A 24,696-nucleotide genomic window follows, 5' to 3' on the forward strand; every position below is an offset into this window, starting at 1 on the left:
AGAGCGTTCCGGTTTCTCATGAAGTAACTTTACCTCACGTACGTAGGTCTGGTTTCGCTCCTGCTCGTCGAATAAACAGCCTGCCTATCTAACCATCATGCAGCTGAACAAATGATAGAGATTTGGATTGAACGTTGAGATTTGTCAAAGTCGCTTGTATATTATTGAACAACGCAGAGATTGGGTTTTTCGCCCTCTAGGTACGCGTAGGCTTTCTGTGAAGTAAATCCCAGCTTTGGCAACAGCGTTGTGTTTTTCCTGTGTGGGAAAGTATTTGTGGTGCCACCAAACTCGCATGTGGCTTCAATTTTTCAATTGAGGATTTTAGGATCAGACCCAGCTCTTGTATTATCTTTCATTCTGTAATTGACATTCAATCGAGACCAGCCTTTTATCTCCAGCTTGGCCAAAAATAGAGAAGCAATTTGTTTTGATTTTCTTCCAATTAGAGAAAACCCAAATATTTCCACATGGAAATTGTGTAAGAGAAACACAGTGTGGTGTGGACCAGTTCTAGATTTTTCCACGTGGTTGGGTCTAGACTACTTGTGAACTTCCCTGGCTGGTGTAGTCGCCAAACTTTGCACCCTCTATAACCAAAGATGCATGGGTGGAAATAAAGGCCAGGGGCCTCATTTGTAAAACACATGTACAGTTAGATTGCATCCTACTCAACAATCGAGGAACAAATCAGGATTAAGTCAAACATTGACATGAAAATATTTGTGTATGGCAACTTAAAAGCAAGCTTTTTGCACTCTATTAAAAGACCAATTGAAAATAATCCAACATTGTTTATTAAAACGTTAAGATAACATGCATTAATATTATTATATGTGAAGAGTAACATGCTTTAAAAAAATATATATTTCACTGAAATTAATTCATTAATTATATATGATTACCTGGATAATAATAATAATAATAATAGTAAATGTACTATTTATTAGTTTGTTATTTTAGTACATGAAGTTGCTTTTTTAAATTTATTTTAAGCTTAATATTTTTTTATGATTTTAATTTTAGTTTTAGTTAACTATGATAACCCTGGATCACTTTATGCATGTCTTTATAAAAGAGGCCCCTGATCTTTAAAGGAAAAACCTGTCTGTTTAAAAAGTCAGCATACTTTTATTTTTCTTTAGAGATATTTTAAATAGGGATGCACTGAAATGAAAATTCTTAGCCAAAGCCGAACAAAATTAAACACTGGGCCGAACACGGTTTTTCATGTACTTTGCCATTTTTTTACACTATTGCATAAATTAAATAACCAAAATGTGCTTTTTACGGTTTTGCCTTGCTTTAAAAAAAATCAATTACAAAACAATTTCAAACTATTTACTTAACTCTGAACATTTTTTAACATTCTAGTAGACGTGATAGCCCACCAACAAAGCACAATTTAACTTAAAATTATTAAGTTAGTAAAATTAATATTCTTTGGGCATTTTTAAGACCCCCTTATTGAATCAGGCATGTGTTTTATAATGTATGAATAAATGCAGCCTTGCTGAGCAAAGGAGAATGTTATAATAAATGTATGAATAGAGCTGTTGTAATGATTGTTATCATTATTTTTGTCTTACTTTTTTATTTTATTTTACAGAACAACAGTAAAATTACAATGCTAACGTTTATGAATCTTGACTTTTATTTTGGCGGAAACCCACAAGAAGACCTCAGTACTACTTTTTGCTGACAGCAGCAGATTTATGAATGATTCTCATTTCGATGTTTCCGTCTTTTTTATTGGACAGTTTTAAATGCTTTCACACTGCCGACATGTTTGCTGCATTAGTGCATGCCTCTATTTGATCGCGTCACGTCATTGTTTGGTATAATTTATTCGGCCTTTTCGCTTATTCGGTTTTCGTGAGTAAATTAGGTTGCCGAACATTCGGTGCATCCCTAATTTTAAAGAATATACATGCTCCTCTTTTCCATAAAACATGTATCTAATATGCTCAAAACATTGTATGTTTGAATATATGGAATGAAAAATGTCTCAATGATGTTTAATAACAATAAAATCTCCATTGCAGGTAAGCTGGGAGGTCAGGATTCATTTGAAAGCATTGACAGTTTCGAGAGCTGCGACAGGCTGACACAGTCCTGGAGTAGTCAGTCATCATTCAACAGCCTACAGAGAGTTCCCTCCTATGACAGCTTTGATTCAGAGGACTATCCCACCGCGCTGCATGGACACAAACCAAAGGGTACCTTCAAAGACTACGTACGGGAGCGTTCGGACCTCAGCAAGGACAAACCGGTCATTCCAGCAGCTGCGCTCGCTGGCTACACAGGTCAGCAATAACCTAAATTCAATCATTCACTACTCGTGTACACAACTCATGCAATAAAGCCAAATGATTCAGAATTGCCCTGAGACATAGTCTAGTTTCACATTCATACGCAAGGGTATCAGTGACCGCAACAACAACTTTACGGAAGTTAGTGCTTTTATACTATTAAAGTAGATTTTAAGCATGGTACAGTGGTATTATTTTATGGTAATACAATGTTTTTTGGGATATTTACAATGGTACTGGCATGCTATTCTTTGAAATATGAGTTAATTTAGAGAAAAATAGCATGGGACTACTTTTATTTTCATAATATTATATATCAAAATTATTGCTTTTTCTTTTATACCAATAATCATTAGAATATTAAGTAAAGATCATGTTCTAAAATATTTTTTAAATTACCTACCATGAATATATCAAAACTTAATTTTTGATTGGTATTATGCTTTGCTAAGAACTTTTTTTTTTCGACAACTTTAAAGGTGATTTTCTCAATATTTTGAGTTTTTTTCCCTTTTTTCCTCAGATTTCAGATTTTCAATAGTTGTATCTATTATCAAATATTGTCCTATCATATCAATCCATACATCAATAAAAATCTTATTTTTATATATAAATCCCATACCATATCATATCAAAATCCATGTTATTTCATATACCATCAATAATATATATCATTATGTAAACCATATCATATTAAAAACCATATCCTTTTCTATATATTGTATAATAAATCATATTATATATTGCACACCATATCATATGCTTTTTTTTCATGTAAATTTTAAATAATATTGCATCATAACTCTTTATATATATTTTAATGCATACCATAGCATATCAAAAAGTACTATACTATATGATATATTCCATATCATATCATATCATATCATGTGACCCTGGACCACAAAACCAGTCTTAAGTAAAAAATTATATGAGTCACAATGACATTTTTTTTAATTTATGATAATGATATTAAGTAAAGATCATGTTCTATGAAAATATATATATATATATATATTTTCAATTTTCTACCGTAAATATATCAAAACCTAATTTTTTATTAGTAATATGCATTGCTAAGAATTTAATTTGAACAAATTTAAAGGTGATTTTCTCAAGATTTTTTGCACCCTCAGATTCCAGATAGTTTTATCTCAGCCAAATATTGTCCTAATAAACCATACATCAATAGAAAGCCTATTTATTCATCTTTCAGCTATGTATAATTTCAAGAAATGAACCCTTATGACTGGTTTTGTGGTCCAGGGTCACATATGAAATTGCATGCCATATCATACGCATACAGCGACAAATTAAATATTTATAATGAAAAACAAAAATGTTTTCTGTGATCAGCAAGCAATCGAAATCACAAGTTTCTGCATGTGTCCTGATAAACGAGACGTCTCGTCTCGTGTTACTGGGACAAGGTTGCTTCTGGATCGGTGAAAAAGAGTCGTGCACCAGTTTTGAATGCATTGGTGCACTTTGTAACCGCAGAGCCACATTTGTTACATGACTGTAAGAATGTCATGGCAGTCTTTTTGTATGCACGGCTGCAGCGGCGGCTTGTGCGAGTGGCTCGTGTACCAGCAAACATGCCACACCCCGGCTTCTTTACATGAAAACACAGGCAGACGTTCGCGCTCTCATTCTCCCTCCCTGTCTGTTTCTCATCGCTTTTGTCACTGCCACCAGCTCTCCGTTTCTTTTTCTGCTGTTTTCATCTTGTACTCCTTATCTGCGGCCCACATCTCAACCCATTTCCCAGGTCGTCTTGGCAACAGAGGGTGCAGCACAAAGTGATAGCAGCCCTGTGCACTTAAGATGAGAGCTCCTTTATCGGGCCATCTTCAAGGGGCTTTTTTAACCTTGTGCCATACGTCTCAAACCTACCTACACATATCTGAAAATGCAACAGAAAAAAACTTGTCTACCGTGAAAGAACACAGAAACACACAGACCCCGCTCACTATATGTGGCTCATTTCATTTCTATTTTGGGAAGCTAAGGTTTCTTTGAACATGTAAAGGACCGGTTTGCCTGTACCTAAAATGTAATTCTCTATACTAGAGCCAAGCTCAAACAAATGAGATGCAGTACTCATATTTAGTGTAAGAGATTGTAAAATGTTTCTGTGTATGTGCACAGGCATGAGGAATACTGCAAAACATATTTATGTAATGGACAAAACTACCTGTTTTTACGAGTGTTACCGCAGTGTCGACACAGAGTTCAGAGATGAGGTAGATAAAGCCAAGTAAAGCAAGTGACAAAAAGATCTATTTGCTAGAAGAGCTCTGAGGTTTTTGTGTTTGTCATCATTAATCACATACGCAAGAACATATCCATCAGATCTGTGAGGAGAGCAGCACAACCACAGTACCGCAACACACTTTCTTCAGCGACGGCTGATTTTTAACTTTATAGGGCGGCTGCCTTATAAAGACACACGCACACATTAAAGGGACAGTTCACTAAGAAAAATAAAACTGTCATCATTTACTCGTAGACCACAAAAGGATGTTTAGTAGAATGTTCATGCTGTTATTTCCATGTAGTGAAAGTAAATGGGGACTGGGGTGATCAGGCTTCAAAAAAGACATTAAACCGCCATGAAAATGACATAAAATGAGTTTATATGACTTAATGTTGTGGTCCAATTCAAAACAGTATAACTTTTGAGTCAAGAACCAATGGCATTTGGCATTTGCTAGCACTTTACAATAAGGTCCCATTAGTTTACGCATTACCTAACAATGAGGAATACATTTTGTGTATTGCTTATTAAGGTTGCAAAGAGTTTGAGACTTAAGTTTGTCCTGCTCAAATTCACAAACTCTTTGGTTTTCCAGCACTTTTGTGTATTTGAACTCTTTCCAATGACTGTATGATTTTGAGATTATCTTTTCACACTGAGGACAACTGAGAGACTCATATGCAACTAATACAGAAGGTTCAAACGCTCACTGATGCTTCAGAAGGAAACAAGGGGTGAAAACTTTTGGAATTTGAAGCTCGGTAAATTTAGCTTATTTTGTCTTCTTGGAAACGTGCAAGTATATTGTGTGTCCTCTGCAGACAGTACTAAATGGAAAACAATATGATATTTAGGCAAAATAAGAAAAATATACAATCTCCATTCTGTTCAAAAGTTTTCACCCCTGGCTCTAAATGCATTGTGTTTCCTTCTGAAGCATCAGTGAGCATTTGAACCTTATGTAATTGTTGCATATGAGTCCCTCAGTTGTCCTCAATGTGAAAAGATGGATCTCAAAATCATAGTCATTGTTGGAAAGGGTTCAAATACACAAACATGCTGAAAAACAAGAATTTGTGGGACCTGAAGGATTTTTCTGAAGAACTAGCAGGCAGTTCATCTTAACTGTTCACTAAAAAAAAAAAACAGCTGTGGATAATTCAGGTAAGAACACAGTATTAAGAATCAGGAAGATGGAAACTTTTTTTTTTACAACTTCAACTATTATTTTCTATTGACTATATGTAAACATCTTTTATGGGAAATGTCTTATTCAGGTCAATACTAAATAAACAATAGCATGCATTCTGTATGATCCCTCTTATTTTGCTAAAATAATTAACATTTTGCAGATTCTAATGGGGGATGTAAACTTTTGACCTCAACTGCAAACCACATAACACATTGCATTACACAAAATGCAAATACACAAATACTGTTCTTTTTAGCAGCATCATATGACCCTTTTAATCTTTGTTAATGTGAATATTAATTTTAGTACAACTTTTCATTGTTAGTTCATGTTAGCTCAGGTCCATTAATAACTTTTGCTTTTAATCATGCATTAGAACATGTCTAAATTTATACAGTAAACTAAGACTCTTTAAAAGTATCTTTCATTCTTTTGTTACTTTTATGGTGCTTTTGTTGTGCTTTGGATATTGGTTGCCATTCACTTTCATTGTATGGTAAAGTGCAGCATGAACATTCTGCTAAACATCATCTTTTGGGTTTTACAGAAGACAAAGTCATACAGATCTGGAATGACATGAGGATGAGGAAAAATATTACTTCACGCAAAAATAATGTATTTCAGAGTGAACTATCCAACTATTTCAAGTTCAGTACTGCTTGTGTGATGTGATGTTGTAATAGTACACTCACTTCAAGCAAAGTGGCCTTAATGTACTTTCAAAGCTTTGCTGAAAGTCAGCAGTGGATTTGTCTGTCAGTCTGAGGGTTTGGTTCAGACGTGTAAAGGACAGAGCGATTGCTTTCCATTCCCGGCCCCTTTGGGTCTAAAGAGGGTGTGTTACAGTAGCCGAGCTCATGGAATGTGTTTTAATGCATTTACCTACATAAACAGATTACTGCATTGATCCAGATGAGTGATTTTAGTGATTCATATGTTTAGATGGAGACAAAGAGAGGCAGACAGACTGAGAGGGAGAGGGTTAGAATGAACTGTTGAATTGTTGATGAGATAATCTGTTGCAGAATTGCATTAGTGTTTTATTGCATTATCGGCAAGGCTATTTTTAGCTGGATGTAACACTCAGTGGGGAATTCACTAAGAATGAATTGTTCCTACTGTTATCGCCATTTCGTTTTGAATGGCATGTGCGTTCCTTTCCCGCCCAATTCACCAAAGGAGTAATGCAGATTAGGTAACTGAATGAATGTAGCACACAAACCATGCTTAAAGTCTTCTGAATAATGCGCTAATCTGAAATAAGCCTAGAAAGCATCGAAATTAGGATGCACCAGTATTAAATGTATGCCTGATTACACCATTTATTTATTTATTTATTTAAATTATGTTAATGCTCTTTAATAAATTAAATGTGAATTGTTAAACTAAGGCATCATTTTACAAAAAAAGTTTTTAAACGACATCAAAGCTAGTCTAAATGTAAAAATAGGGGAAGTGCATCCACAAAAGCATGCACAATTAATTATCCAATATTGATTGCTCACTAATAAATGTAAAATCCTTAATAGTGCCTATATATTGTGCATCCCTAAACTTGCAGGACTTTTGCAGGGAATCTAGCGTCTCTTCTCTTCGCTCTTGTTTTGCAACAGGTGTGATATGAAGTGACGGTTCATTTTAATGCGCACAAACCACAAGATGAAGAAAAAGCAAAGCTTATCTAGACGGGTGCACAAGCTGCTGCCTACACACTCTGAAACCCTTGCAGGATAGATCTCGCACTATAGGTCACTATGACCGCATAAACCCTTTGTGCTAGGCTTTAAATTGCTTCTCACAATCAAGTGCATTAATATGCACGATTGCTATATTTCAGATGTCTCCTTAAATATGTCACCGTGCAGAAATGCTAAAGTCTTTAAAGCTGACCCCGGCACAGTCAGGGGCGAATGCACTGTTAAAGCCTGTGAGAAAAGCCTCTCGTTTTGCAGATGTCCGCCAAGGGCTTCTCTCTCTCACACCCACACAGCCGTTCACACACATGTCGGCATCACACACATGTGTGCTTTCAGATACACCCGGGCGACATGCAGACATATACATCATGGCTTGCGTGATCAAACACATTTATCCACTAGATATTTAGCCTTGGGCTGAATCCAAATGATGTCAGTGCTTTGGAATTCACATAAAGAGTCCAAAGCTCAAGTAGGACATGCAGAAAGAGGCAGTAGCCAGTCAATACTCCATTGTGTTTCACCCATCTCTGTTTTCAGGCAAAGTGACATAAATCTAATGGCATGTGAAGCTCTGTTTGGACCGTGATACAAATAACTAATGCACTAATAGGGTAGGAAATCTAGAACTGAAAAGTCTAGAATGCTACTTTGATATGTGATGCATGTATGTGGTATTGAGATTTTGTTGTGAAATCAAAATAGGACTGTATTTAGTCATGGTGTTGTTTCTCTGTTCAGGCAGTGGACCCATCCAACTGTGGCAGTTTTTGTTGGAGCTCTTGACAGACAAATCCTGCCAGTCCTTCATCAGCTGGACTGGAGACGGCTGGGAGTTTAAGCTTTCCGACCCTGATGAGGTGAGCAATTATACAGTCAACATAGTGGCGGTGTAGTTGGGGAGGCGGTGCGTTCACACTACAGCGTCAAATCCACGCTCAGTGCCGCTAGCAACGCTACAACGCCACTGCTTTGGGGAGTGTCTAATTTAGGGCTGAGCACACCTCTGAAAAACAATGTTCACACCCTATTTATGTTCCATTGTCTTCTTTTAATGGCGGTTCGAAAACTAAACTGTAGCATATAATGAAAACATGCAAAGTACATTTACTTTTGCTTGACTTTTTCAATAATATGTGATTTCAGCAGTAATCCACCAGTTTCAGAAACACGCGTCATAATCTTGCCTTGCCTACTCGTCACAGCGATTGGTTGTCGCCGGCGTTTTGCGCTCGAAATTTGCATAAAGTTGAGGAATGCCCAACCTTTTGACGCTCTCAGCCGCTCTCAACGCTTTCTCCGCAACGCTTCCAATCCCAAAATGCACCATGCGACCGTTTACGCTCAACTTCCACATGAATGAATTGAAAACGCTCGCTTCGCCCCGCTCGCTACGTGCCAGTGTGAACGCACCGTCAGACTTCAAAAAATCGAATGAAATAAAAAATATATATGGGTCAAAGATGTTAAGATGTCCACACTTTACAAAATTTACAAAAGTGATTTTATGTCCATAGAAAGTACATTAAATGTTAGTAAAGTGTCTACTTCTAAGGTTTCAAAAAACGTTTTTGGAGAACCAAATTTAAAAAATTGGTTGAATTAATGTTACATTGTCATTCAGTGTAACACAATATTTATGTAAAAACTTAAACAAGATACTGACTTGTGCATATTAAAATATATAAATGAATAAGGGAGCATATTACATTTTATTGTGTTTTAAATCTTACTGACAAATGGGAAAAACCTAGGATAGTGGCACATTTTAAAAATGTAGAATTCCAACTAATTAGTATTTGAGGTAAATTAGGGAAAAATTTATGATATTTATTTTTTGCTTAAAAAAAAACTAAAATGCAATGAAATTAAACAGAAAACGTTTTAGTTTTTTTTTTTTGGAAAAATAACAATTTAAAGCAGTTTCATTTAATGCTTAAACCCTTTTATGTCTTTGATCCATATGTATTTATTTATTTATAAAGTAATTTATATATTAAGTTTTTTGTTAACTAAAACAATAACAAAGTCGCTTGAAAGAAATATTGACTGTTGTAAAATCGAAAATAAACTACTAAACTGAAATAAAAAGAAATAAAAACTATGTTGACATTAAAAAAAAAACATGAAATGACAAAACAACATTTCTTAAAAAAAACTTGAAATTAAAATAAAAAACTGAAAATGTAAAAATAAAATCGAATTAAAAATATTATTTAAGCTATAATATCTCAATGATACTATGATAATGAATATATCTTTAAAATATATTTACATACTAAACAAATACCAGTTTTTTATGCTTCTTTTACCAATGTACAAAACCAGTTGTACTCTATATCATTAGAAAAGAAAAAATATATATGTATTGTGTAACACATTACAAGTAATCAGATTACTTAAAAGTAACTAGTAAAGTAACACATTATTTTTTAATTTTCAAGAAAATATATTTTCTTAGTTACTTTTTCAAATAAGTAACGGCAGTTCCCCATTTGTTTATTGAAAGCTCTCCTGTCGAAATCAGGAGTGAGATTTATTTTAGTTCTAGAATAAAAGAGAACATGCATTCATTCATCCCACTGTCAAAAAAAACGGATTCAGTATTCTTCAAAATTAATAAAAATAGTGAAATGCAACTTAGAATAATACACACACCTGCAATAATTAAGTGTTAATACAAATATGTATTTATTCTAATGTTATCATATCAACTATAGTCTTTGCTGCTGATCTTTGATGATCCAATTCAACCATACTAATGAGCAAAAATCACTCAAGATGAATTATCATTTGTTCTTTTTTTATTGCTGAAGAGTGTTTCTTCAACTTTCTTTTGCATTTTACTGTACAGAGAAAAATGTACTTTTCCTTGAGCCTGAGGCTTGTGCTGTGAAATGGCTTTTACATTTGCCAAAAATAGAACTTTTTATATTAAAATCAAACAAGCAAGCCCTGCCCAGGTTTAAAAAAGTAATGCACAAGTAACGTAACACATTACTCTCCATAAAAAAAAGTAACTTTTTTAGGGAGTAACACAATATTGTAATGCATTTTAAAAGCAACTTTTCCCAACACTGATTGTGCATGTATTATTTATGTATATGTATACTAGTTGGCTGAATGCAAGTATTAAATAATAAGTGTGGCTTGCTGACTGCTGTTCGTTACACGCCAACCATACAGTGGCTGAAAACCAATGATTGGGCTATCTCTAGTAGTATCTGATACAATCACTATACTTTGGTATGAATCTCACGAACAGCCGGATATTTAGAGAACAATTCTTTGTGTGTGTTCATGATCCTGACCCATGTCTCTCTGACCTCTAGGTGGCACGCAGATGGGGCAAGAGGAAAAACAAGCCCAAGATGAACTACGAGAAGTTGAGTCGTGGTCTACGTTACTACTATGACAAAAACATCATCCACAAGACGTCCGGCAAGCGCTACGTGTACCGCTTTGTGTGTGACTTGAAAAGCCTGCTGGGATACACTCCCGAAGAGCTCCACACCATGTTAGACGTGAAGCCTGACACGGATGAGTAAACTTAGGACAAAATTTTGGGAAAAAAAGGCTGAAAAAGACCCTGGAAAGCAAACGGGGCGTCCATTTTTGGGTCCAATCACATTCCATCTTAACACTTAGTCGTGGTTCAGTCTTGTTTTGAGCTCGTATGGGACAAATAAAAGGAAGCATCAAAACATTCACCAAAGTTTAGAATCCGTCGACTTTGCGCGCCTGTATTGTTTATAGTTCTGCGGGAAGGGAAAACTCTAAGTTCAGGTAGAACTGCCGTTTTGACCCAGTAGCACAAACACCGGGAAGGAACTGAGGACAATGAGATGGACATTTCTTGGACTTGAATGCTCCTGTTATTAAACACGTTGCCAAAATTAGAGACAAGAGGAATATCACAGAAATATTTGCCATTGAGTTACTTACTGTTTCTGTCTCCTTGCATACCCACCACGAGGAAGAGTTCTCAGCCGGACCAAAAGAACAAAAGTTTTATTTTTTATTTTTTTTTTATGGTTTCTTAAAGATCTATATGTGTCAGTATTAATTTGTCGTATTGCGATGCTGTCCGGACAGAGATTGCGGCGTTTTGTACATTTTCATATGAAGGGTTTATTGAAGTCAAACTGTGCTTAGATAGTCTCTCCGCTTCTTTTAAGGTCACGGTCGGTTATGGCTTGTTTTTGCCACAATGTCCATAGCTGAAAACGCTGTTTTTGATCAGCAGATCAAAATAGATACCAGAGTCTCGCCCTTTTCAGTTGAAAGAGACGTACCTTAGTCAAACTGAGAGTGTGAGTGAGAGACACAAATGAAAGCGGCCGTTGGCTTCTCAACGGTGACACGCTTGTGGTGAAAACGAGCGCGCGTTCATGGTGTCATTTTATCACTTGTATTAAGACAAAAGACATCAAACATTTCTTGCCTCGGTTCGTTTGTACGTGAATGGTTTTTCATAAAGTGTTGCCTTAATATAGCACACCGTCTTTATGAACTTACTTTGTGTTTTCTCAAGGTTTGACTGAAACCTGTGGGTTGGTGACAACTGAAATGTCATTCAACCGGGCCTCTTCGCAATCAAACGGTTTGCTGGCACTGCTAGACTGAACCGAAAGCCATAAAGCCGAGACGTTTGAGAAGACGCGTTGTGAGCTGTTTTAACCTTGACATTAGCCATGTTGAAAAGTGCACACTTCAGCATGCATCTGGATTGGTCAAGTACGTGAGAGGGATTTGTGAGGCGGCGTTTGATTTTCAAGATGGTTTGTGCAAGTGTTACCGTAAAGATAGAAGGATCCCCAGATCATGCTGATACTTTTGGCAGCTTTAAAGATAACGGCGTGTGCTACTACTGGCTAACAAACGTCATAAGATCTTAATCGAAATGGGAGTACGTTTTATAAGGGTTCATGTAAATGCAGTATTATGGACAATTAACTGTTTTAGTCGTCGCCAAGTGTGACTTAAGCCAGAGTTATATTACTGTCCGTGAAATGAATAACGTACTTCAAGCACATGAAATGTTAAATGTGCAACCAGTATTTTCAGTACTTTTAAAGGTTAAATGAATGGCCGTAAGATTTAGCGTTTCACTGTGTGAGAAGGGTCTTGTACACAAGACCTTGTGGGAAAAGCCAAAGCAAAGAACGTTCTTCTAAGAAAACAAATTGTATTGTTTACAGTGGCAGAATGCTACCCATCCTGATTGGTGTAGCTTTGGAAATGTCTATTTTTACAGCTAGTGTTTCATAAAATGGCTAGATTAAACAATAAACTGGGAACATTCATGGGAGCTCAAAAGAAAAGTCTTTAATTCAGAGATGAGCTCATTTTAGGCGCAACCGTCCAGCCAGGAATAACAAAAAAGTGCTACATCACCTGAACAAATCTCTTTGGAATAACAAGAAGAAAGCGTGTGTTTGTTAAAGCCACAAGAGAAAGCCAGCGGCGTGTTACATGATTTATTTTATTTTTTTTAATTATTATTTGAGGTCACAATGCAGTCTTTGTCCTGATTGTAAAATGATGCATTTTGTGTGAAAATGAACACTTTTGACTGATACATACTTGCGTATTCATGTTGACGAGTGTTGTTTTTATTTCCCCACAATTTTGCCTTATTTTGTATATTTTATATTTCTGTATTTTTTGTTAAAATGAGGATTTTAATGTATTTAGTTCACAAACATTTTGATATTTTTCAATAATTTATATTTTATAAACTTTGAAATATGAAATGCAGACAGCTGGTGCTTCGTGGGGAAGAAAAAAAATAATAAGGTAACGGAGGACAAAATGTAGCGATTTCTTTTATATGAAAAGTAAAAATAAAAAAAAGCGAATTTAAGGAATTTAAAGACCTGTCTGCTTATACAGTTCTGTATAGATAAGGCTGATGCTGGCCCATCATTATGTTCTGCTGGAGAGTTTTATAAACAGTAGCTTCTATTTCTTATTGTACTTTAAATTGTTATGTTATTAAAATATATGTGGAGAAAATGATTCATGTGCGTCTTTGTTATTTCAAAACGGCAATAACGCTGAATCAAAAGTAGCACGAAGGAGGACACACCCATAGCAACCCAACGCTCGCACAAACACAGGTATGAAGTTGCAAACGCAGTTATCACCTTGCTCTCTTTGTGCAGAGCTGCAGGCTTTGCGGCAGATTTGTGGTTTTGTTTATTATGAGTCTTGGTTAAATGAGCAGCTTGTTTCTTTCATTGCTAATCATCATAAATACCACAGCTGCAGTTTTTCATCGTCGCATCGCGGAAAGACACTGACTGTTGCCTTTGATTCTCACACTTTAGCGTGCGGCACCTTTGGCCATCATATGCCGGGACTTTTCAAGCGCCACAGGCTCCTCTGAGGAAGGGGACGGGAATATGTCGTGCACTAAATGTCCCTAAATAAAGCCCCCTGACGTAAGAACTAAAACAGGCACACTGAGTCCATTCATAAGTGTAACCTCACAGTACAATATATTACAAGTGGCAAGAGCCGTCTCGTCTTTTTATGACTGTCTGTCCTCCCTGTTAAGACTTAAAAAGCTTTCTTTGCTTTACAAATACGGGTTTATATTGCCAAAGCAGAGGCTACACACTCAGAATAAAAGATGCAACTGCTGTCATTACGTTAGTATTCTTACAAAAGGTACACTGCAAGAATAGAGTAAAAAAAATAATTCTTGTTTAAATTGTTTGACATATTAGAGTCAAATGTTTTTACAGAGGGAATTTTGTCTCCATAATTTAGAATAAATTTAGAACAGACAGAAAATATATTATTTTTTCATATATATATATATATATATATATATATATATATATATATATATATATATATATATATATATATATGAACAAATCCCTCTGTAAAAACCTTCAGGATATAGACTAGAATAAAAATGTAAAGTTTGGTGTGTGTGAGTGCTACTGAAGTGGAGATTTATGGCTCAGTGTAGGAGAAAAAATATGGATTGTAATTGAAATCTGTTGACATAAATCAATAAAGCTCTATAAAGGAATGATTTAACTATATCTTTTGTAGGTTTTCTTTTCACTAGTCTGAAAAAACACTGAAAAACCAAAAAGGCCAAAATCTCAAACTTGACAGGTACATAAAAAAAACACCGTTTTTGCCTGCAGTGTCTCCCCTTAAGTTATTAATATGCATATTTTAGGGGCAAATAAGGTACAAAGAAGTATCTTTAAGCTGTTTTTCGAAGAGTGTAAATTTAATTCAAAGCTAGAAATAAGGAGTTGAGGACCACAAAATTTAAAGAAAAAAAAAGTACATTTGTCTACATCACGTGCTCACTTTATACAGATATTCAGTTTTTCTTGTTTATAATTTGTATTTTCTAGATAAATATACTTTATTATGTTACTGAGTATGAGTTATGTGTGTTGAGTATCGATTTGCTTTGCAGTTGCATTTTTATTCGCATATACTGTAAGCTATTTTGAGTCTGGTGTTTTCTTCAAACACATTGCAGGTAAGAAAAGGTGATGCAATACTAAGAGGTTTTAGAAATTTCTACATTTCTGAGAAATATTCTCACTTTTTCTTAAGTTGTTCATGCCCGCTTTTCGAATCGTTCCTACGCTGCTGCAGTTCAACTTCCAGGGGATTCACCTTTCAGGTACGAGTGAAAGATTTCACTATTAAGCTGAAATTCTTTGCACGGGTCTCAATTCTGTGGAAAGAGAGAGTCAGTGGTTTGTGAATAATCAGAGCACAGGTCAAATGTGACTTACATGTTTTTTTGTGTGCACCAGTTGCATAAACTACTGGTTTTTGGTAAATAGGTCTGGAAATGTCTGTATTCTGAGTCGTCATGGTGGTCAGATATTCTGCCAATCAGCATTTTCTATTTAGGTACATATCGTATTCCAGTGTGCTCTGTGTAGATGTAGTATCTGTCTTTGACATTTGGACATAAAACATCCAAGATATTCTGTCCAGTTCAGTGATATGTTTAATTTTTATTCCAGGGTATTTTTAAACAACCACAATACTTAGTTTCATACAGTATCTCACAAAAGTGAGTACATCCCTCGCATTTAAGCAACTATTTTAGTATATCTTCTCAAGGGACAATACTATAGAAATTAAACTTGGATATATTTTAGAGTAGTCAGTGTGCAGCTTGAATAACAGTATAGATGTATTGTCCCCTGAAAATAACTCAGCATACAGCCATTATTGTCAAAATAGCTGGCAACAAAAGTAAGTACACCCTAAGTGAACTTGTCAATATATTGTGTTAGCACCATTGTTATCTGGCACTTCCCTAATCATCCTGGGCATGGAATTGACTAGAGTTTCACAGGTTGTTGCTGGGATCCTCGTCCACTCCTCACGGAGCTGCTGGATGTTAGACACATGGTGCTTCTCCACCTTACGCTTAAGGATGCCCCACAGGTGCTTAATAGGGTTCAGGTCTGGAGACATACTTGGCCACCCAAGTTTATCTTATAGTCTCATTAGACCACAGGACATGGTTCCAGAAATTCGTGCTCTTGGACAGGTTGTCTTCAGCAAACTGTTTGCGGGCTTTCTTGTGAGCCAGCTTCAGATGAGGTTTCCTTTTGGTACGATGCCTATGCAAACCGACTTGTTACAGTGTGCGGCATATGGTCTGAGCACTGACAAGCTGACCTTCTACTTCTGTAACCTTTAAAGCAATGCTGGCAGCACTCATGCATCTGTTTTTTGAAGCCAGGTTCTGCACCTGACGCACAGAACGAGTGCTCAACTTTGTTGATCGACCCTTGCAAGACCTATTCCGATAGAAGCCATCTTGGAAAACCTCTGTATGACCCTGACCACTGTAGTGTAACTCGGTTTCAGGGTGTTACTGAACTTCTAATTATGAACCTCACTAATGGTATAATCACTTTTGGTGCCAGCTATTTTGACAATAATGGCTGTATGTTGAGTTATTTTCAGAGGAGAGTAAATCTATACTGCTATACAAACTGCACATTGATTACTCTAAAATATATCCAAGTTTCATTTCTATAGTATTGTCTCTTATACAGATACTATATATCTTTACATAATCAAAATTATTCATACCCTTGGTAAATATGATCAAAGATGTGAAAATAGGTCCGCATTGTTTATCAATTTGATCTTTCATTTAAAAATGTCATATTCATTTGCTAGACACTACTGGAACTTCAAGCATTAGGTTCTATGGTGAGACAAACATAGAAATCAAAACAAAAATGGGTCACTGAGAACTAGGGGTGGGCGATATGGAAAAAAATAACATTTCACGATTTTTTTCAGAAATATCATGATTCACAATTTTATCACAATTCTTTGTCATGTTGGTTTTACTATTTAGCAAGTTGTCTGAGCAGAACAGCCAAACTAATTTCCCTATTTTTTTAAACAAAGCCTTTCAAGGTAACACAGTGAAATAAAAAAGATAGTCAGATACAGTATTTAGACCAAAGTGAGCGAAGATAAAAACTTTGTCATTGTTTTATCATTGTTATTTAGAAATAAGAGCAAAGATCTTGACATTACAAATGAACATAATACAAATAAAACAAACAGTGTTTTTATTTTTCAGGTACAGTAGGTGTATTTAGCAGTAGCATTCAAGAAATTGAATTAAATAAGAAGTGAAACACTATATACTTATACACTATACACCTCAATTGTACATTGATTCTCATTAAAGCAACTGTGTTAAATTCTTCAGACAATTCTGTAATCTCTCTGTCAGTTCTGTCATGATGTTTTATTTTTATAGCATCATTTACTCACTCTCGGGTTGTTTTAAACCTGACTGAATTTTTTGGTGTTTTATTTTTTCTGTTAAACGTTATCTAATCGATAATTTATATTATTAAATTATTGCATCTATTATTAAACTCAATGGGGACCAGTATTGTTTGGTTACCCGCATTCTTCAAAATATCATATTTTGTGTTTAGCACAAGAAAGAAACTAATACAGGTTTTACAACATGTAAATAAATAAATAATAACAGGGATTCTGGGATTTAGGGACATGGACACTACAGTAGAGACTGGGTAATAGTGGAGATAGATATTAAAATGTATATTAAACAGTTAAAAACACATTAAAACGGAGAATGCCTGCTGTGTTATGAACTGCCATATCTGCTCTCAACTGGATCTAAAATGAAACGCAATTTTCTGCTTTTCAGCTTGAAACAACACAATGGTGAAAGCAGCTCAATGAAAATAAACAACTTCCAAACCAATATATGTCTTTATCATTTGTATTTATTAGTTATAACAGATTCATAATCCCTGATCCACTTGAATGTGTAAGTGCTGGGAGTTAGGACAATTCAAAGGGCCACGCCCTTTAGGGGCCCCACAGAAATCTGCTTTGGTGTAGTAGGGGGGGGCCCAACCTCATATTTTGTCATAGGGCCCAAAATTGCGAGCGGTGCCCCTGCATAAAGCAACCGCTGATTCATAGTTCTGATTCATGAGAAATTGTATTTGTTCCATTTAAGTCCAGTAAAAGTTATTTGGTGTAGTGCTTTCACAATATCATTGCACTTTGAATGGAACATATATGCACCTTTCGAACTGGACTCATGCCGGAATAACCTGTGATGTCCACTTCGCAAGGCACTTAACTAACTTATGGTCGAATAGCACAAATGTACGAAGTAGTAAGAGATATACAAAATGTGCAGAGCGGTGGGTCACTTACATGATCAACTGGCTGAGATCAAGCTATAGTGTTTATTTTATCTAGCAGATATATTGTGCCACTTAATTATTAAATTATTAAAAACTGCAAAAAAGAGAAATCAGTTTGGTCCTGTGTGCAGTATGATAGAAGGTGGCCGTATGATTTCTGTAAGTGTGTATCATGTTGTGTTGGGTTCTGGCCACACAACTGAGCACTTGAATGGATGCAATGGAATTCAAATATTAGTCCATTAATTCTAAGCAAATACAAGCAGCTCTTTAAAATAACGCACATGTAGCCATTTTTACCTCTGGTGATTTGTATTTGTTGTCATTGTATGCTACTTAGCGTGTCCCCAAACATAGCCACGACTACCCAAAATGCTGTGCGCAGTGACGTAGATTCCCATTCTCTATACAGGTACACATCTCTTTTTCTCTTAATTGTTTACTGAAAAAGTGTTGCCTCTTTCCGGACTTTTTTGCATGTTGTCACACTTTAATGTTTCAGATCATCAAACAAATGTAAATATTAATCAAAGATAACACAAGTAAACACAACTATCAGTTTTTGAATGTTTTGAAGTTTTTTATTATGAAAGGAAAACAAAATACAAACCCAAGTGGCCCTGTGTGAAAAAGTGTTTGCCCCTTAAACTTAATAACTGGTTGGGCCACCCTTAGCAGCAACAACTGCAATCAAGCATTTGCGATAACTTGCAATGAGTCTGTTACGGCGCTGCGCAGGAATTTTGGCCCACTCATCTTGGTGGAATTGCTATAATTCAGCCACATTGGAGGGTTTTCGAGCATGAACTACCTTTTTTAAGGTCATGCCACAGCATCTCAATAGGATCCAGGTCAGGATTTTTACTAAGCCACTCCAAAGTCTTCATTTTGTTTTTCTTCAGCCATTCAGAGGTGGATTTGCTGGTGTGTTTTGGATCATTATCCTGCTGCAGAACCCAAGTTCACTTCAGCTTGAGGTCACAAACAGATGGCCGGACATTGTCCTTCAGGATTTTTTTTTTGGTAGACAGCAGAATTCATGGTTCCATTTATCACAGCAAGTCTTCCAGGTCCAGAAGCAGCAAAACAGCCCCAGACCATCACACTACCACCATCATATTTTACTGGTGGTATGATGTTCTTTTTCTAAAATGTTGTGTTACTTTTACGCCAGATGTAATGGGACACACACCTTCCAAAAAGTTTAACTTTTGTTTCGTCAGTCCACAGAGTATTTTCCCAAAAGTCTTGGGGACCATCAATATGTATTCTGGCAAAACTGAGACGAGCCTTTATGTTCTTTTCACTCAGCAGCGGTTTTCGTCTTGGAACTCTGCCATGCAGGCCTTTTTTTGCCCAGTCTCTTTCTTATGGTGGAGTCATGAACACTGACCTTAACTGAGGCAAGAGAGGCCTGCAGTTCTGTAGATGTTGTTGTGGGGTCTTTTGAGACCTCTTGGATGAGTCATCGCTGCGCTCTTGGGGTAATTTTGTCGGCTGGCAACTCCTGGGAAGCTTCACACAAAAAATCGGCCCGGGCATTTTGACTAGAGACCGGCCCATCAGGTATTATTGGAAAAGCCATAAAGCCCTTGAATGAAAACAAATGCTCATGCTTTTGAAGTTCGAATCTCTCTTTTTTACATCACGTCTGCGTTGTTATAATGAGATGATTGGTGCTGAACACAATAACGTTACCTCAGCAGAAACTCCGGCGATTTGGGCGGTTTAGTGGATTCTAATGCATCTAATCCAAGAAATCAACAGATATGTGCGTGGTTGGCTTCACTGCTTAGCTCAGCATAAACGCAACACAGACCGACCTCCAGAGCGCAAACCACAACGCACTGGATTGTTAGCTAAATCTGCAATAAAATGCCATTATTACAGCTTTAACTGAGGGTGCTTTTGGTTTCGTTTGAGGGTGCTTAGCACCCTCTAGCACCCCCATAGAACCGGGCCTGCCCTGACACTTGGACCAGCGGCCGCCTCTGGTCTCTCCTCCTCCGGCCTCCCCTTTCCCTCATCCACCTGCTGGCCTCCATCACTTCCTAATGTTAATGGAGTGGAATACATGGAAGCTCCGCCGTGGCCACCACCAAACAGATGTGTAATCTTCACACATTTTGCAGCATTTTCTTTTTGGCCCTAATTTTTTCAGCACCCTCTTTTCGCTTTTTGTTGTCCATTTTCTTCTGTTTGTCTGTGATCTGCAATGAGAGCCATTGCCCAAGCAAGGGGGAGGGGTCATCCGACCTCCTCGGCTGTAATTGGTCCAACCCAGAGTCGATCATGACCAATTGGCCAATCCACCACCTTTTAATAGTTTATACCGTTTAAAAAAACAAAAAAACAAACAAAAAAAACATCGGCCCACAAAATCATCATGTTCATCACCACTGTTCCATGTTTTCGCCATTTGTGGATAATGGCTCTCACTGTGGTTTGCTGGAGTCCCAAAGCTTTAGAAATGGCTTTATAACCTTTTCCAGACTGATAGATCTCAATTCCTTTCTTTCTCATTTGTTCCTGAATTTCTTAGGATCTCAACATGATGTGTAGCTTTTGAGGATCTTTTGGTCTACTTCACTTTGTCAGGCAGGTCCTATTTAAGTGATTTCTTGATTGCAAACAGGTCTGGCAGTAATCAGGCCTGAGTGTGGCTGGAGAAACTGAACTCAGGAGTTATAAACCACAGTTATGTATTAACATAACTTTTTCACACATGACCATGTGGGTTTTGGATTTTGTTTTCCCTTCATAAAAAAACTTTCATTTAAAAACTGCATGTTGTGTTTACTTGTGTTATCTTTGATTAATATTTGAGTTTGTTTGATGATCTAAAACATTAATGTGTGACAAACATGCAAAAAAAAAAAAAAAATCAAGAAGGGGGCCAACACTTTTTCACACCACTGTAAGCAACTGTGTTTATATGTAAACTGTGTTTATTGTGTGCTTTGACAGTATTAGCAAAATCAGAAGTGATAAATAAGTTAGGTAATTTATTAGGTGCTTTTTGAATTTTGGATTTTAGTATGCGAGCGCTTCCTACGTGCAATGGAGAAGCACATGTTGGAACAGCACGCATATGAAATGTTTAATCGGCAAGATGCACTTTTGTGATTGTGAATAAGTGCAGTGTCCTGTAAGTGTAACTCTACAGCTGAGGTAACACTGATGTGAATGTATGTCGCATCGCGTTGTACAGTATGTTGAGACGGAGGCGCCAGAACTGCAGCTGGTAGAATAGCACGATACTACGATATTTCTCCAAAAGCAGATCATGGAGACATTTTTATCGTCCACGATCAAAAATCGTCATATCGCACACCCCTACTGAGAACAAAACCAAGCTTCTGCCATGGCCAACCCAGTTCCCTGACCTGAACCCTATAGAAAATGAGTGGGATGAACTGAAGAGGAGAAGCATCAACATGGCCCCCTGAAGGGTATGGTGAGATTTTGTACTGTATGAAGGAATGATCTCTGATCTCTTATCAGATGTTCTCTAAACTTATCAGGCATCATAGGTGAAAACTCAGAGCTGTTATCTTGGCAAAAAGCATTGAATAAACGGGTATGATTAATTTTGGCCAATGTGTATTAGAGAAAAACATTTTTTTTTTTATAATGAGATTTCTTCTTCATTTTAAATTCTTATTCTACAATGCAAGGGTAGATGTTTGTACATTTTTTAAATAAAAGATCAAAAGGATTAATGATACAGATTTATTTTCGCTTTCTTCTTTGATCATATTTACCAAGGGTATGAATACTTTTGAGTGCAACTGTATATATTCAATATTTTTAATGTGACTATATTTAGAATCACAAGGTTCAAGATAATGTTGGTCTGAGTGGGATCAGTGAAAAACGCTAGTGAACAGTTTATGTTTTCTGAAATGTTATGGTTAAATATGCAAATGAGGCATTATATAATTATATATGCTCTAATTTTCCATTCATTTTCAAAACAGAAACCTGAACATTTGATAAAGTGAGGTTCAAAATCCTTGTTTCATTTTGTTGACTTATTAAAGGTTTTTACAGATGGGACTTTTGATTTCTCTTTTTAACAATCTGTAAATCAGAAAATACTGTCAACACTAAGAAAGAAAAAAAAAATAGATCTATATAAAAATATAGATAAAAAGCTGTAAACAACTGATGTGAAATGGCCTTTGAAGATATTGTTATTGATTATCCAGTGCATGGAGAAAAAAAAACATTTCCTGTTGTGTCTTGCCTTAAAGGTTTCATTCTTAAAAAGACTTGTAACATCCACAACTGGCCAAAAACAAGCACAAATGTTCAAGGTCTGTGTGTTCTAGACATCATTCAGCACTATAGATTCACATTTGCAGGTGGTTCCTCTTTTGCCTTCACCTTTGTCTGCTTTAGATCTGCATGCAACAGTGTCATCACACACTTCACCAAACACACCATACTTGTTAAAGTATCTGATCTTGCTAAAATTACCACCTACAATATGCATACAATTAAAAATATGACATGAAAATGATCTTTGTGAGTGTGTTTGGGAGGCCTATCTCTTTTTGCACTATGCAGTTAAAAAATGCTGAAAATGGTTGTCAGGTTACACAAACACGGTGTATCTGTGGGTTTGAAGGCACCTACAGTTGGGGATTTCAAAAGGGTAATTTTCATATCTGACTGAGGTAATTTTCCATTACGGTTGAGTGAAAAAAACGAAAGAAAGGCAGAGAAAGACAGACCAAAAAAAAAAAAAAAAAAAAAAAACTCTTTGCAAGTGCAAAAGTGTCATAAGTGGTGAAGTTAGGTGATGTCCTATGTCTGCAGGCTGTTGAAGAATTTTTCTGTCTCTCTCTAGTATGCACACACACATACACAGTTTCAAGCGAGATTCAAGGAGATAGAACACTGTATGGAGTTTGAGCACAAATATTTATGCTAAAGTCTGTGGCTGGCCTCAGCTGTCTCCTGTATCCTACCATCAGAGTACAAGCAGACAAATGCCCTGAAAATTCTAAATAAAATTGAGTGGATTTCTGCACCATCAGTAACAAACACAACTGCAAGTATTATGACTATTTTTAAACGTTCAATTCGAAGTAGTGGGTGCACACAACTAGAAACATAACTAGAACAGATGCTTATAAAATAAAATTCTCAGCTGCCTTGTTTGGTTCAAAACGTAATACATTAAAGGCACAGTTCACCCAAAAAAGAAACTTATATGAAAAAATACTCACTCCCAGGCCATAAAATACACTATATTGCCAAAAGTATTGGGACAACTCCTTCTTTGAGTACAAATGTTTAAGCATATAATTATATTATAGGGTATTGTGTGCTTCCTATTTTATAGCAACAGTTTGGACAGGACCCTTTTCTATTCTAACATGACAATGCATCTGTGTTTAAATCAAGGTTCAAAAAGAAACTATTAATTCAGTCAGTGTGCAAGAACTTGACTGATCTGGTAAAACCAAGTCCTAATCCCAGTTGAACACCTCTGGTGTGACTTTAAATGCAGACCTTGAGCCAAAACCAAACACCAATGACTTGTATGTTCACTATATGGACAAAAGTATTGGGACACCACCTTCTTTAGAACAGAAAAAGGCACTTCCAAAACTGGCAACAGTAATGGAAACATAATTCATGTATTTAAAAATTGCATTTCCGTCTCTGTTGTTGTTTTGGAAGTGCCTAAAATGACTGTAACCATATGTACAAGTCATTGGTTATTGGTGATGAGTTGTTTGGCTTACGGTCTGCATTTAAAGTCACACCAGAGGTGTTCAGCTGGGATTAGGACTTCCACACTGACTGAATCAATCATTTATTTTTGAACCTTGCTATGCACTGTCATGTTTGAATATAAAAGGGTCCTGTCCAAACTGTTGCAACAAAACTAAAATCATACCCTAGAATGTCATTATATGCTTAACATTAAGATTTGTACTCATGGAAATTACTAAAGTAGTCAAATCTGTTCATTAGAAGGGTGTCCCAATACTTTTGGGAATATAGTGTATGTAGAATAGTTTGTTTTTTCAGTGGAACAAATTTATTGTTATATTACTAGCTCACCAGTGGATCTTCTGGAGTGAAAACAACACGATAGTCCAAAAGTAATCCACACGACTCCAGTTCATCAATTAATGTCTTGCAAAGCCACAATCTTCATGTTTGTCAGAAACAAATCCACCGTTAAAGGGGTCATTGGATCCAAAACTCACTTTTACATGTTGTTTGAACATTAATGTGTGTTGGCAGTTTGTGTATACAACCACCCTACAATGATAAAAATCCACGCAGTGGTATTTTTTAATTTAAAAAAAAAATCAGTTCATTCTCAGCTTCTTCTCAGAGGCCACTCCCACAATACTTGATTGACATGAGCACCTTACCTTAGACCTGGCCTCACTGTGCGGAAACAGTCCGACTCCGATTGCCATTGTGTCGACTCAGGTGCAGGGGAAGACAAGAATGTCTCCAATTGAGCAATTGAAGTGTTCTG

The 24,696-nt window shown here is 36.3% G+C and overlaps 1 protein-coding gene across 2 annotated transcripts in view; it reads left to right on the forward strand.

Annotated features, from left to right (window-relative positions):
* The window catches only part of ets1 (v-ets avian erythroblastosis virus E26 oncogene homolog 1), a 59,876-nt gene extending 46,394 nt beyond the window's left edge, over nt 1-13,482 (forward strand). For both annotated transcript variants that reach the window (XM_073850107.1, XM_073850108.1), the window contains 3 exons: nt 2,046-2,306; nt 8,203-8,321; nt 10,794-13,482. In XM_073850107.1, the coding sequence (XP_073706208.1) occupies nt 2,046-2,306; nt 8,203-8,321; nt 10,794-11,009 (596 nt within the window). In that variant the 3' untranslated portion in view covers nt 11,010-13,482. The remainder of the gene's footprint in view (nt 1-2,045; nt 2,307-8,202; nt 8,322-10,793) is intronic.
* The last annotated feature ends 11,214 nt before the right edge of the window (nt 13,483-24,696 follow it).

The sequence above is a fragment of the Garra rufa genome, chromosome 11, assembly GCF_049309525.1.
Source record: "Garra rufa chromosome 11, GarRuf1.0, whole genome shotgun sequence".
Lineage (NCBI taxonomy): Eukaryota > Metazoa > Chordata > Actinopteri > Cypriniformes > Cyprinidae > Garra > Garra rufa.